The sequence below is a fragment of the Chiloscyllium plagiosum genome, unplaced genomic scaffold (assembly GCF_037043375.1).
Source record: "Chiloscyllium plagiosum isolate Xiang-an unplaced genomic scaffold, Cpla_swu_hap1 HiC_scaffold_32, whole genome shotgun sequence".
NCBI classification, from domain to species: domain Eukaryota; kingdom Metazoa; phylum Chordata; class Chondrichthyes; order Orectolobiformes; family Hemiscylliidae; genus Chiloscyllium; species Chiloscyllium plagiosum.
This window is the reverse complement of record NW_028270170.1, coordinates 14,290,181-14,306,506: the sequence shown is the minus strand read 5'-3', so window position 1 is coordinate 14,306,506 and position 16,326 is coordinate 14,290,181. Positions and strand designations below refer to the sequence as shown.

Sequence of the window (16,326 nt, the reverse complement as noted above, 5' to 3'; positions counted from 1 at the left end):
CCCCTCACAAAGCCATGCTGACGAGCTCTAATCAATCTATGGTTTTCCAAGTAATCACAAATCTGGTCTCTCAGAATGCTACCCAATACTTTACCTACCCCAGATGTGAGCCTGACTGGTCTGTAATTCCTAGGAGTATGCCTATTCCCTTTCTTGAACAAGGGAATAACATTTGCCACCCTCCAATCATCTGGCACTACTCCAGTGGACAGGGAGGATGCAAGGATCATCACCAAAGTCACTGCAATCTCTTTGCTCACTTCCTGTAGTAACCCTGGGTATATCCCATCCCTTCTACACAATATCTGCTGTTCACTTCTTGGTTCTGTCCTTAGCAATTCATTCAGCCATGTTGTACTCTCTCCACAGGTAGTTAAGAAATCAACAGAACCAACAAATTCTCAGATTGGTATGCATTTAATGACGATTTCTTGTAACCTTTGAATTGATCATTGCCTTCAGTGAGTTGCCAGATGCTGATGAAACACCATGTGATAAAATACCACAGAAATATTGTGTGTGTCTGTACATTTTACATAACCTCAAATAGCTATTCCTTGGAATTTAAAAGATTAAGACAGAAGATCTCGGGGATATTAAGGGGAACCAAAAAGACAGATGAGGAGAAACAATTTCCATTGGTTTGGGAAATCTAGTACAAAGGAATAAATAATTTGGGACTGGGTGTCAGAGTCAAGAGAGGAGGGGGAGTGGCATTTTTAATAAGGGATAGCATTACAGCTGTGCTGAGGGAGGATATTTCCGGAAATACATCCAGGGAAGTTATTTGGGTGGAACTGAGAAATAAGAAAGGGATGATCACCTTATTGGGATTGTGTTATAGAGCCCCCCAATAGTCAGAGGGAAATTGAGAAACAAACTTGTAAGGAGATATCAGAGATTGTAAGAATAATAGGGTAGTTATGGTAAGGGATTTTAACTTTCCAAACATAGACTAGGACTACCATAGTGTTAAAGGTTTAGATGGAGAGGAATTTCTTAAGTGTGTACAAGACAATTTTCTGATTCAGTATGTGGATGTACCTACTAGAGAAGGTGCAAAACTTGATCTGCTCTTGGGAAATAAGGCAGGGCAGGTGACTGAGGTGTCAGTGGGGGAGTACTTTGGGGCCAGTGACCATAATTCTATTCGTTTTAAAATAGTGATGGAAAAGGATAGACCAGATCTAAAAGTTGAAGTTCTAAATTGGAGAAAGGCCAATTTTGACGGTATTAGGCAAGAACTTTCGAAAGCTGATTGGAGGCAGATGTTCGCAGGTAAAAGGACGGCTGGAAAATGGGAATCCTTCAGAAATGAGATAACAAGAATCCAGAGAAAGTATATTCCTGTCAGGGTGAAAGGGAAGGCTGGTAGGTATAGGGAATAGTGGATGACTAAAGAAATTGAGGGTTTGGTTAAGAAAAAGAAGGAAGCATATGTCAGGTATAGACAGGATAGATCGAGTGAATCCTTACAAGAGTATAAAGAAAGTAGGAGTACACTTCAGAGGGAAATCAGGAGGGCAAAAAGGGGACATGAAATAGATTTGGCAAATAGAATGAAGGAGAATCCAAAGGGTTTTTACAAATATATTAAGGACAAAAGGGTAACTAGGGAGAGAATAGGGCCCCTCAAAGATCAGCAAGGCGGCCTTTGTGTGGAGCCATAGAAAATGGGGGAGATACTAAATGAATATTTTGCATCAGTGTTTACTGTGGAAAAGGATATGGAAGATATAGACTGTAGGGAAATAGATGGTGACATCTTGCAAAATGTCCAGATTACAGAGGAGAAAGTGCTGGATGTCTTAAAACGGTTAAAGGTGGATAAATCCCCAGGACCTGATCAGGTGTACCTGAGAACTCTGTGGGAAGCTAGAGAAGTGATTGATGGGCCTCTTGCTGAGATATTTGTGTCATCGATGGTCACAGGTGAGGTGCCGGAAGACTGGAGGTTGGTAAACGTGGTGCCACTGTTTAAAGAAGGGTGGTAAAGACAAGCTCGGGAACTATGGACCAGTGAGCCTGACCTGGGTGGTGGGCAAGTTGTTGGAGGGAATCCTGAGGGACAGGACGTACATGTATTTGGAAAGGCAAGGACTGATTCTGGATAGTCAACATGGCTTTGTGCGTGGGAAATCATGTCTCACAAACTTGATTGAGTTTTTTGAAGAAGTAACAAAGAAGATTGATGAGGGCAGAGCAGTAGATGTGATCTGTATGGACTTCAGTAAGGCGTTCGACAAGGTTCCCTCATGGGACACTGATTAGCAAAGTTAGATCTCAGAATAGAGGGAGAACATGCCATTTGGATACAGAACTGGCTCAAAGGTAGAAGACAGAGGGTGGTGGTGGAGGGTTGTTTTTCAGACAGAGCCCTCTGACCAGTGGAGTACCACAAGGATCGGTGCTGGGCCCTCTACTTTTTGTCATTTACATAAATGATTTGGATGCTAGCATAAGAGGTACAGTTAGTAAGTTTGCAGATGACACCAAAATTGGAGGTGTAGTGGACAGTGAAGAAGGTTACCTCAGATTACAATGGGATCTTGATCAGATGGGCAATGGGCTGAGAAGTGGCAGATGGAGTTTAATTCAGATAAATGCAAGGTGCTGCATTTTGGGAAAGCAAATCTTAGCAGGACTTCTACACTTAGTGGTAAGGTAAAAACAAGGACTGCAGATGCTGAAAACCAGATTCTGGATTAGTGGTACTGGAAGAGCACAGCAGTTCAGGCAGCATCCAAAGAGCAGCCAAATCGACGTTTCGGGCAAAAACCGTTCATCAGGAATAAAGGCAGTGAGCCTGAAGTGTGGAGAGATAAGCTAGAGGAGGGTAGGGGTGTGGAGAAAGTAGCATAGAGTACAATGGGTGAGTGGGGGAGGGGATGAAGGTGATAGGTCAGGGAGGAGAGAGTGGAGTGGATAGGTGGAAAAGGAGATAGGCAGGTAGGGCAAGTCTGGACAAGTCATGGGGACAGTGCTGAGCTGGAGTTTGGAACTAGGGTGAGGTGGGGGAAGGGGAAATGAGTTAAGGTCCTAGGGAGTGTTTCTGAACAAAGAGACCTTGGAGTGCAGGTTCATAGCTCCTTGAAAGTGGAGTCGCAGGTGGACAGGATAGTGAAGAAGGCATTTGGTATGCTTTCCTTTATTGGTCAGAGTATTGAGTACAGGAATTGGGAGGTCATGTTGTGGCTGTACAGGACATTGGTTAGGCCACTGTTGGAATATTGCATGCAATTCTGTTCTCCTTCCTATCGGAAAGATGTTGTGAAACTTGAAAGGGTTCAGGAAAGATTTACAAGGATCTTGCCAGGGTTGGAGGATTTGAGCTACAGGGAGAGGCTGAACAGGCTGGGGCTGTTTTCCCTGGAGCGTCGGAGGCTGAGGGGTGACCTTATAGAGGTTTACAAAATTATGAGGGGCATGGATAGGATAAATAGACAAAGTCTTTTCCCTAGGGTCGGGGAGTCCAGAACTAGAGGGCATGGGTTTAGGGTGAGAGGGGAAAGATATAAAAGAAAAGGGGCAACTTTTTCACACAGAGAGTGGTACATGTATGGAATGAGCTGCTGGAGAAAGTGGTGAAGGCTGGTACAATTGCAACATTTAAGAGGCATTTGGATGGGTATATGAATAGGAAGGGTTTGGAGGGATATGGGCCGGGTGCTGGCAGGTGGGACTAGATTGGGGATATCTGGTTGGCATGGACGGGTTGGACCGAAGGGTCTGTTTCCATGCTGTACATCTTTGTGACTCTATGAATGAAGTTAGGAATCACTTCTGCGTATCAAAGGGGTCATAGAGGCTTGGAACTCTTGGAATGCACTCAAGGGGCTAAACTGTCATGACCTAGGCACATCGAATTTTAATTCATATATATTTTTGTTAAAAGATGATTGATTCAGTCAAGGTGACTATGAGTATAAATTTAGTGGCTGGCTGAAGCATGAGAGAGATCCTAGAATGTCATGCCTGACAAAGTGTCAAGGAAGTCTCAAAGGGATGGACTTAAAAGGTAAAAATATAATACAAACTGACAGCAGTTATTTCATACTGTGAAAATGTTGGAAAAAAGACAGCAGTCTGGGTGAGAGATGTGTATTATGGCTTCACCTTCCAAGATTACAGCACAACTTATAACCCTAGTCTATGTGTGCTAGTGGGAGAAGGTGTGCTTCTGAGCTGGGAAGGTCGCAATCGAATAACTGCACATATACAGCTGTGCGGTGCAAGGAAAGGACTCTCTCACTTTGGTGGCTGGAAGCCAGCAAGCCAGTCAAAAAGAAACAGGATAAGAGGATGGTCTAGCTCTGAGTACTATCAGGCAATGATCTTCAAAAGAAGGAAGGACAAAAAGATTTTGACTAACCTACAAAGGCAATAATTCTAAAACCAACTGGTCAACTGTTAACATTTCACTATCTACTCTTCACAAATGACTCACAAAGCCCGGACCTAATGTTTTTTGACTTTTACCTTTGTTTTGGATTTACTTCTCATTTCAAATCTGTGTGTATCTACATTGTGTTATTATTTATTCTCTTTTTCAGTAATTAATAAACTCAAGAAAACCTGGTCAAATTGGTTACTTGTAAAAAATAAATTCATTTGGTCTGGAAGAAAGGTCTTCATAAGTGAAGGGATCCTGTGTAAATTAACCTTATTATAGCTAACCAAGGTGATTAATAAGGAAGGGAAGCCAATTTATCCATCCTCACCCAGGGGCTTGACAATTTGGGGTATCCCATTTGGAGCTGTAACAACTTGGGGAATTTCACCCGGGGACTGGTCGAAAATGACAAATGACCAATTCCTGTTCCTCTACAGGATTCCGATGTGCATTGATGCAAATTGGGTCTCTCATAATGTGGGGTTCAACATGACAACTCTCTCAAAGGTATCACTGTGATTCACCAAGTAGTTCTTTTGAAGATATAATCCTTACAATGTGGAAGCAGGCCATTCAGTCCATCATGTCAAAATTGACCCTGCAAAGAGTCTATCCCTGTAACCTATCCCTGTAACCCTGCCTTTCCCAAGGCTAATCCATCAAGCCTGCACATTCCTGAACACTGTGGCAACTTAGCATGGCCAGTCCACCTGACCTACACATCTTTGGACTGTGGGAGGAAACTGGAGCACCCGGAGCAAACCCACGCAGACACGGGGAGAATGTGCAAACTCCACACAGTCACCCAGGGGTGGAATCGAACCTGGGTCTCTGGACTGAGAGGGAGCAGTGCTACCCACTGAGCCACTGTGCTGCCCTGTAGATGAAAACAAAGGAACAAGGTAGATTTTTAAGTAAGTAAGGGAATCAAAGATTATGAGGCAGAAAAATTAAGTTGAGGATTATCAGATCAACCATGATCTCACTGAACGGCAGAGCAAACTGTCTGGCCTACTTTTGCTTCCACATCTTATGGTCAGTGCACCACTAGACCTTCACAGAGAGCTCCTTATACTACTTAATAAAGAGCCAAGTGATAACTTACTCTGAAGTCAATGAAAGTAAGGCCCTTTTTTATTTGCTTAGGGTATCATGGCCCCTTACAAGCTAGAGGACATATGTTTTATTTGAGAGGGGTAAGATTTAAAATGGATCTGAGGGGCAACTTTTTCTCACAGAGGGTGGTGTGTGTATAGACGAGCTGCGAGAGGAAGTGGTAGAGGTGGGTACAATTACAACATTTAAAAGATAGGTACGTGGCTAGGAGGGAAATGGGCCGAACATTGGCAAATGGGACTAGTTCAGTTTGGGAAACTTAGTCAGCATGGACAGGTTGAGTCGAAGGACCTATTTCCATGCTGTTTGACTCGATGAACTCTATGAACCAATCAAAAATTCTCTCAGAACATTTCTGCCAAAGAGCAACTAAAAAAAACTTGAGGATTTGTTTTGCAGATGAAGCTTCAGAAATTGATGCAACTTTAGGTGGTGGTGGTGTTGGGGTGTATGGAAGAATGAAAGGATTTGGGGATAGCAGCAGATGAAGTGGAGTGAGGGTAGCGTGACCTAACTTTGATTGGACACATTCACAGAGGTCTCACAACAGTGCCACTGCTCTGCACAGAAAAAAAAAACCATCCCAATATTTTAATAACTACTAAACATAAAAAAAGAAAAATTGAAAAATAAATTAATTATCTTAGCGACCCTGTGCTTTCTCTCCAAGTTGCTGTTTTTGGACGTCAACCTTCAGTTTCTGGACACTCCTGGGCAGTCTGGAAACATTGGCAATTCCAGAAGGAGTCATCATCATCAGGATGGACCAAATGGCCTGTTTCTGTGCTATCAATTCTGCCTTTCATAGAATCTCTACAGTACAGAAGAGGCCATTTGGCCCACCAGCTTTATACCAATCCTCCGAAGAGCATCTCACTCAGACCAAGCACCTCCATCCCCATACTTCCATATTTCCTCTGCTTAATCCACCCAGCCTGCTCATCCCTGGACCCTATGGACAATTTAGCAAAGCCAATCCACCTAACCCTCCACATCTTTGGACTGTGGGAGGAAACCAGAGCGTCTGGAGAAAACCCACACAGATACGGGAAGAATGTGCAAACTCCACACAGACAGTCAGGTCCCTAGCGCTGTGATGCAGCAATGCAGTAAGACAGATCTTTGTTCTCCGTTTGCTCTTCACTGTTTTTGGGAACTGAACATTCCCCAGACACAGTGATGAAGGCAAAATGGGCAGGTTCACCAGTGCTGTATTTTAAATCAGCACCTGGATGTTAATTGGCTAGCCGATTTCCTCTACCATAGCTTAAAGAAAGGAAATTCGAGACTTTGCCAGTAGGAAAGGATTGATGCTGTAATTTGAGAAGCTGCCAGCCTCCCTGGGATGTTCATTCACTGTTTTTATTTATTCCAGTCCTTATCTGCTTCAAATCTGTAACAAACTGGAGATGGAATTGGGGCTATTAGATTATTCAATCATGTTATGTGAGAGGTTAGTTGAGCTTGGGACCGGTCTGTGGTCTTCAGTCTCTGAAATGGAACAGATCCTTCAATGCCTGATCACTTCCTGTGCTCTTAATTTGAGCTGCTCCTCTGTCAGAGGTTTCGGAGTCTATTCTCTGAGTATAAATTAACTCACTGCAAAACCTGACTTTGATGTCTTCAGAAATATCTCCCCTGACATGAAAGAAGTTTCTGCACCTTTGGACTTTTTGAGAAACTTAATAAAGCAGTGTAACTTGCAGAAACCAGAAACCATTGTAGAGACCAGTGGTTGGAGGAGCACCCCCTGCAAAAGCCTCCTGTCGTTTTGTATCTCAGTATTCTACCTTCTGCTCTGTGTTCTCATTGATCTGTCTCAGGAAGTGAGAAGGTAGTTTTTGTGCTCTGCAGTTAGAGCTTTAAAATGGTGAAGCACTGTTGCAAATCTTATTGAAATGATCAGCTTTTCTTAATTTATTCATGGGAATGAGGGCATCACTGGCTAGGCCAGCATTTATTACCCATCCCTAATTGCTCAGAGGCTAGTAAGGAGTCAACCACATTTCTGTGGGTCTGGAGTCACATGGAGGCCAGACCAGGTAAGGATGACAGTTTCATAGAGTCCCTACAGCATGGAAACAGGCCCTTCAGCCCAAAAAGTCCACACTGACCCTCTGAAGAGTAACCCACCTTGACCCATCCCCTATCCTATTATCCTCCATTTACCCCTGACCAACGCACTTAACTTACACATCCCTGAACACTATGGGCAATTCAGCATGGCCAATTCACCTGCACATCTTTGAACTATGGGAGGAAACCCAGAGGAAAGCCATGCAGACACAGGGAGAAGGTGCAAATTCCAACAGACAGCTGCCTGAGGCTGGAATCAACCCAGACCCCTGGCACTGTGAGGCAGCAGTGCTAAAGGACATTAGTAAATCAGGAAGGTTTCCCAACAATTGGCAACGGATTCATGGTCATCATAATACTGTGAATTCCAGATTATTTTCATTGAATTCAAATTCTACCATCTGTTGTGGCAGGATTGGAACCAGGGTGCCAAGAATATTACCTAAATCTCTGGATTAATAGTCCAGTGATAATATCACATGGCCACCAACTCCCAATTATTTTGCATCTGTCATTTGCTTATTTTTCACACCTTCTCAGGTGACAGACAATGAAAGAGACTATGAAGAATCAAAAGGTCATTAATTGATCTAACCTTGGGAATTCCTCGAAGAGTATAAGATGTAGGAGCAGAAGTAATTCGGCCTGAGTCTGCCCCGCCGTTCAGTGAGATTAGGGCTAACCTGATAATCCTCACCTCCACTTCCCGGCCTTCTTCCTATAACCCTTGATTCTCTTACTGGTTAAAAACCTGGCTATCTCAGGCTTGAATACATGGAATGACCCAGCCACAATACACCCATTTGGCAAAGAATTCCACAGATTGTCAACCTCTGAGAGAAACCTTTCCACCTTATCTCTGTTTTAAATGGACAGCCTCTTATTCTGAGATTATGCCCTCTGGGTCCTAGACTCTCCCACAAAGGGAAACAAACTCAGAATCCTCCTCATTTCAATAAGGTCTAGTCTCATTCTCAGCGGTTCGTCTACATGCGACTCCAGACCCAAAGCAAAATGGGTGGTTCCTAACTCCCTTCTGGGCAATTAGGGATGGCTAATAACTACCACGTGGATTAAAAATTTGTCGACTGATGTTGTATTGCAGGAATGCTGTCTCAGGAGCAGGAGTTGGCCATTTGTTCCATCATTGAAACATACTATTCCAAGTGAATGTGAATCCCAGGCCCTTTCAGATGAAAGATTCCATGACATTCTTTTACAGAAGAATAGTTGAGTTCACCCCAGTGTCCTGGCCAATATTTTTCCATAAATCAGTATAAATAAAACAGATTATTTGGTATCAGAATTAATACCATTTAGAAGGAAGCCATTTGGCTCATTCAATCCATGCTAACTCTCTGTAGAATAATTTCATTAGTCCTGTCTCCATTTGTCCTTTATTTCCTTCAGGTGCCTATCCAATTTCCTTTGGAAATCATTAATCATCTTCACTTCCCTCACCCTTACAGGCAGCACATTCCCACTCATTATCATGTTGCTGCTTGTGCGCAAACTGGCCACTGCATTCCTGACATTGCAACACTGAGTGGTCTTCAAAAGTAAGCCACTGAGCATAGCGTATTATTGAAAGTCTGAGCATTGTGGAAAGGTGCCACGCAAATGCAAACCATTCTAAAGGAATGACATGACATGTCATGCCTCACCTGTCCCTGTGTGGTGATGCCTTATTTTGGTGCAGCAACCTGTACCCACCAGTTATCCTCTGCCAATGGGAAATACAGCATCGCAATCCACAGTAGGGGCATTTGATAGTTTCAGCAGGTGGGCACACAGAATCCTCTGGTGCAACCTGACCAACCGGCATCAGTCTGCTAACCTTCCAGAAAACTGACATTCCCACTGGCAGAAATCCCATCGGAGGCAGGATTGGAACCAGAAAATTACAGACAGCGGCACGATTCCCACAGAGACTAAGGAGAACCCAACGCATTTAAAATAATCGGGGCTTGAAGCTGCTTTAAAACCTAATCATCTTACTTTGGCCTTCAAGTGAACTTTAGTCTGATCCTTTTGTGGTTCCTGGCGTCATCTGGACACTCGTGGTTAGTAATGTACTGGCAGTTTCTGCTTGAGTTGTGCTTATTTGTTACATGGGATTTTATTCCCCGTATTTGAGACTGGAGAAAATACAGGGCTGCTACCATAGCCATTGAACCTGGGCATAGAGCATGCTGGGAAATTGGGGGTGCTAAGAGAGCAAGGCCAGGGATAGAAACTAAGGCCTGAGTGTTATTCCTTGCCTGACCCTTGACCCAAGCAAATTTGGCTCCCTCAAGCCGCAGGATCCCTGTTAACCCCTCCTGGCTCCTCACTGAGGCCTCCACATTTTCCTGCATTTGGTGGAGCCTAAGAAATCAAGGATGTGTCAACATTAGGATTGCAAGGCTGTGTTAATTTTAACATTCATTCAATCATTAAACATTACCAGAAATTTCCTCTTCTGTTTCCAGTGGCTGCCCTGTGCGTTGGTTGTCATGTGCGCATCTGTGGCAACCCTGATCAACTCCCACTCCTCGGCAGTAGGCTCGGGCTTGTTCTGCATGGTCTTCACCACCTCCTCCCGCCGTCGCTTCTCTCGGTTCTCCTCGATCAGTTTCCTCTTCGCGATGCGTTTGTCGTCATCCAGAACCACTAGACAGTGGAATGGAAAAAGAGAAACCAGCTCACGGTCAGTCCTTGTGTCTGGCATTTCAAGGGAGGCCGCGCCGACAGTAAGTGAAGGAAAAATACCAAAGCAGTTAATCACCAGTGAGAAAACTGGACTGAGTGGCCGTGAGTGAAGGAAGGAGCTCACAAATCATTTGTAAATGGGAATCATGATGGGATAGGGTGATAAAAGGAGTGAAAGCACCCAAGTCTTATGGTTTGTCTCAACTGTTCAAAGTGTCAGTTTTTGGATTTGTATAAAAGTTTAGGGATGACTGCTCTTTGACATAAATAAATGCGTTGAACAATCAGAGTTTACTTGCCAACAAATCAGCATCATATTTCTCATGCAGTTGTGTGATCTATGTACAGAACAACCTGATTATCCAAATGAGATAGGTGGGGTGTATTTTCTTCGGATAACTGATTGTTCAGATAACTGATTGTTCAGATAACAGATAACGTTTTTACGGGACCTTGAGATCTTGGTTGCATAATCTGATATTTGGATAATTGATGGTCGGATAACCGAGGTTGTTCTGTATACTCTTACCATTTATTTTAAGAGTTGGAATTTTGAACTAGTGGCATGTGGGTTTTGGTCCGTATATAAGGTGGGGCAGGGTTTAATGATTCACTTGTCAGTCTTTCTGGAGTCATGATTTTTAAACAAGCATGTGTGAGAGAGACCATCTCCTGGAGCAATAATGGGGATTTATTTGCATTATGAAAGTTTTACAATTAAACAGAGTAAAAGATTAAAACCATTAGCTTGCTTTTGGTTTAGAAGAATCAGGAATTGATTTCTTTTATTGCTTATGAGAAATACCCATAGGTTTGATTTCAGTTCATAGAAGACTGTTTGAGGTTAGATGTAAGAACAGTTTATTCTGCAGAAAGGAACTGTTTCAGAACAATAGCTTACCGGAGTGTAAGTGTTTTGGTATGATTATTCCAGAACCATAAGTGTTTAGTTAGAATTCTGAAGGGTTTATTTGAAGCTTAGAAAGTTTAAACTAATTTGTGTTACAAAGCAAGCAAAAAGCTGTCAAGCTCTCCAAACCAGGAATTGAAAGAAACAAGTTAAATCAAACCTATAGATGCAATAGATGAGGGAACTCTCTGGTATTTAAGTACTGTAAAGTAACTAATGTCAGGATTGATAGGCTTTTGCTTTATTATGTTTTGAAATTGTTCAAATTGTGTATTATATAAATAGCTTGGTTCATTCTATCTCATCTTCTTTTCCTTTGACGGATAAACTCCTGTTTTATTGTTAAAACCAAATCTGTAACATTGTGTGCTTGCATTTCAGTTACAAATCACCTGGTTACATTAAACAAAACCAAAAGATGATCTATCAAACCAGATTTCAATCTGGTATCTGACTTGCCTCAGCTGGGATCATAACACAGTACAAATTTTTGTTCCTTCTTTAAAAATTTGTTTTCTTATGAAACACTTTGATCGTTGACTCTTTTTTCCAGAAATATTCAAAGTCCTATAATATCAAATGACTAAAGCAGTAAAAATTGTGACATCGGCCAGTAAAGTCAAACAAAAGCAAGACAGAATTAGCATTTCTTTTGTGAGGGACAGAATTAATAAGCAGGGGAGGTAGTTCTAATCAAAAATTAGTTAGGTTACAAAATAAAAACCAAACGAATTACGGATGCTGTACATCAGAAACAAAAACAGAAATTGCTGGAAAAGCTCAATAGGCAGCATCTGCAGAGAGTTCTGAAGAAAGGTCATTGGACCCAAAATGTTAGCTCTGATTTCTCTCTGTAGATGCTGCCAGACCTGCTGAACATTAGTTAGATTACCCTTGGGGTACTGTGTACACTGAAGGTCCTGTATAAAACTAGAAAACAGCACTGTAAGATCATCATTAAACAATTAAGGAAGGAATTCAGGAGTTACTTCTTTATCTAGAGAAAGTGGTAAAGATGTGAAACTTGCTGGCCAAGTCCTCTAGAAGGCTCCTTCCATTTTCTTCATAAATTAAGATCCCATTGGGTTTAGTGTCATCAGCAAATTTGGTATCATTTCAATTGGTTCTTTTATTGGCTGTTTATGCTAGAAATGACAGAGTCATAGAGATGTACAGCACAGAAACAGACCCTTTGGTCCAACTTGTCCATGCCGACCAGATATCCCAACCCAATCTAGTCCCATTTGCCAGCACTTAGCCCATACCCCGCTAAACCCTTCTTATTCATGTACCCATCCAGATGCCTTTCAAATGTTGTAATTGTACCAGCCTCCACCAATTCCTCTGGCAGCTCATTCCATACACATATCACTCTTGGCATGAAAAAGTTACCCTTGAGGTCCCTTTTAAATTTTTCTCCTCTCACACTAAACCTATACCCTCTAGTTCTGGATTCCTCACCCCAGGGAAGAGACTTTGTCTATTCACCCTATCCATGCCCCCCATGATTTTATAAACCTCTATAAGGTTACCCATCAGCCTCCAATTCTCCAGGGAAAACAGCCCCAGCCTGTTCAACCTCTCCCTATAACTCAAATCCTCCAACCCTGGCATCCTCAAAAAGATCTAATATGACTTTGTTGAACATGATTTAGCTTTCATAAATCCGTGTTGAATCTGTCCAGTTTGCCATGGTTTTCACAATGGGCAGTTACCACCCCGCTTACAATGGATTCTCTTATTTTCCCTACCCCCGATGTCAAAATAACAGTTCTGTCCTTCTCCAACTTCCCTCTCTCCTCCCTTCTTAAACAGTGGGTTTACATTTGCCATTTTCCAGTCAGCAGGAACCTATTTAGAATCTAAGGAATTACAAATAAAAACTACTTATACATCCACAACATCTAATGCTACTTCCCTGAATCTCTTGGATGAATTTGGTCTGATGCAGGAGAATTATCTACCCTCAATCCAGCTAATATTTCCTCTTTGCTAATACTAATTTCTTTTAGCCCTTCGGTTAAGAAAGCCCAACCCTTATCCTTCCACAAGTTCTTCAGTTAATTAATATTTCTGGGTGATTTTCCCATGTGGACAGACACAAAATTAGATTAGATTCCCTACAGTGTGGAAACAGGCCCTTCGGCCCAACAAGTCCACACTGACCCTCCAAAGAGTAACCCACCCAGACCCATTTCCCTCTGACTAATGCACCTAACACTGTGGGCAATTTAGCATGGCCAACTCACCTAACCTGCACATCTTTGGACTGTGGGAGGAAACCGGAGCACCTGGAGGAAACCCACACAAACACGGGGAGAATGTGCAAACTCCAGTCACTGGAGGCTGGAATCGAACCTGGGACCCTGGTGCTGCGAGGCAGCAGTGCTAACCACTGAGCCACCATGCAAGTTTCTCCACCATGCCCTTGTCCTTCACTGTAAATTCTCAACTCCCCACTTGCATTGGGTCGAAGATTATTCTTGCTAATCTTTCTTCCTTTCACACATCAACAGAAACCTTTACTGTACACTTTAACTCCCCTCCAACTTCTCATCAGCATATCTTAAAGCAACACAGCACCTAAAGTAATCATATACAATAGTGAAAATGCCAGAGGACTGTGGATGATAGAAATCTGAAACAAAATGAAGGGTCATTGGGCATAAATTCTGCTTTTTTTCCACAGATACTGGTGAATTTCCCCCTAAATTTGTGTTCTAATACACAATTGGGGCTCCTCTTTTTTTTTGGATGATCGATATTGGCTTTGCTGTCTCCTCAGAGTAGATAGGGTGTGGTGCTGGAAAAAGCACAGCAGGTCCGGGAGCATCTGAGGAGCAGGAGAGTCGACGTTTCATGCAGGAGCCTTCATGCTGTAGCCTCCCTGTTTTCCATTCTATCATCGATCTTCTATTTCCTTCCTTCTTTGCTTCTGCCCTTTGCTTAAAGCTGGTTCACATCCACAACTTTTCCCAGTTCTGCTAATTGATCCCTGGCCTCAACTGTTAATTCTCGGAGAAAGTGCGGACTTGCAGATGCTGGAGATCAGAGTCAAGAATGTGGTGCTGGAAAAGCACAGCCGGTCAGGCAGGCATCCGAGCAGCAGGAGAATCCACGTTTCGGGCAAGAGCACTTCAACTTGATGCTCCTGCTCCTTGGCTGCTGTCTGACCTGCTGTGCTTTTCCAGCGCCACACTCTGAACTGTTAATTCTGTTTCTCTCTCCTCAGAGACAGCATACAGCACAGATTCTTGGGGATGTTTATAACTGAGAGACTCTGCAGCACAACATTCACTTGTAGAGTCCAGCACTCAGGGCCCATGGAAATACTTGAACTTTTCAGTCTTTCTGTGGATGCTTGTAAGAGCTCTTTGCCTGTGACCAATCTTTTGCAGTCAGTTTTGGCTCACAGATATACATGAACAAAATGGCCCTGGTTGTGATTCTCTCATCTGTTGCTTCAAGAATTTATAAGTGGTCTAAAAGCTTGCATTGTCCCTCTGCGCTCAAATCTAAAGAGGATTAAAATGCTAATACTATGCATGGGTGCACTTTAAGTAGATTTAAATTCGGACATTACCCGAATCTAAACCAAACCCTTTCCAGACTAGGATACGCGCAGCTTGCGGGAATGTTTGTGTACTGAATGTTCTGGAGACTGTTCACACATTTTGTTTTTGCAAATAACTGGTGTGATCACATCTGCCAAGTAACAGCTGGCCCATGTCCAGGGTTCAGATTGCAAACTTTACCTCAGATTGGAAAAGAAAGGATTTGTTTGAGCAGTGAGGCCAAGTTGACCGTGTGAGGACAGCTCATGCCACAAAGTGAAAGGGGTGGGCTGGGGGGGAGGAGGGTCCACAGACTTTCAGAACTTCCTTAAAATTACACATTAAAGTACATTGTTCTTTTGAGACTAGACTTTTCCTCTACTTGATATTCATCTATCAGGCTGATGTTGTGATTTTGTGTCAGGTTGGTTTCCATAAGCCTGGAAGATGAGCAGTCATGTTGCATTTTTAAAAAGAGTAATGAGGCTGTTGACCTGTTGGATCTTCTCATTTTCATACATTCTCCACCAATTCTGTGTGAGCTTTCCTTGTGATGGCTTCAGGAACACGTTCCCTCAGGGCTGCACCCTCGGGACTGGAGACCTTGGAGATACGGGGTGGCACGGTGGCTCAGTGGTTAGCACTGTGCCTCACAGCACCAGGGACCAGGTTTCGATTCCAGCCTCGGGCAACTGTCTGTGTGGAGTTGGCACATTCTCCCCGTGTCTGTGTGGGTTTTCTCCCACAATCCAAAGATATGCAGGTCAAGTGAATTGGCCATACTAAACCACCCATAAGGTGAGGTGCATTAGTCAGGGGAAAATAGGACTGGGTGGGTTATTCTTCAGAGGGTTGATGTGGACTTGTTGGCTAAAGGGCCTGTTCCCACACTGTAGGGGCTCTAATCTAACCTAAATTCACTGTCAATATACTGGAACTCTGTTGTGAGCAATGCTACATGGACTGCAGAGGCTCAATGAGGCAGGTCATCACCACCTTCTCCAGGGCTATCAGGCACTGACACTAAATGTTGGCCCAGCCAGTGACACCAATACATCATGAATGAATAAAACTAAACTTACCTCTCTTTGTAGCCATGATGACAATGTTTATCATTCTCGAGGACTCTGGGTCTGTACATGATGGAATTTAGAAGGATGAAGGGGAGCCCTCATTGAAAGTTACAGAATACTGAGAGGCCTAGATGGGGTGGATGTGGATAAGATGTTTCCACAAGCAGGAACCAAGGGCACAGCCTCGGCGTGAAGGGATGATGGTTTAGAACTGAGGCGACAGGGAATTTCTTCAGCCAAAGGGTGGTGAATCTATGGGAACTCTTTGCCACAGAAGGCTGTGGAGGCCAAGCCATTGAGTGCATTTAAGACAGAGATAGTAAGGATCGCCATTAATAAAGGGCATCTAAGGTAGTGGGGAGAAGGCAGGAGAATGGGGTTGAGAAACATATCAGTCATGATCAATGGCAGAGCAGACTCAATGGCCTAATTCTGTTCCGAACTATATGTTGAGTTAAAGAGTTGACTTCTCTCTTTCAAAACAGCGCCATCCCACATGGGAGGCCAGTGAAC

The 16,326-nt window shown here is 43.2% G+C and overlaps 1 protein-coding gene across 3 annotated transcripts in view; it reads right to left on the bottom strand.

Annotated features, from left to right (window-relative positions):
* The window catches only part of LOC122539828 (thyroid hormone receptor alpha), a 378,543-nt gene that overhangs the window by 20,623 nt on the left and 341,594 nt on the right, over positions 1–16,326 (bottom strand). For all 3 annotated transcript variants that reach the window (XM_043674920.2, XM_043674921.2, XM_043674923.2), the window contains one exon: positions 10,032–10,237. In XM_043674920.2, the coding sequence (XP_043530855.1) occupies positions 10,032–10,237 (206 nt within the window). The remainder of the gene's footprint in view (positions 1–10,031; positions 10,238–16,326) is intronic.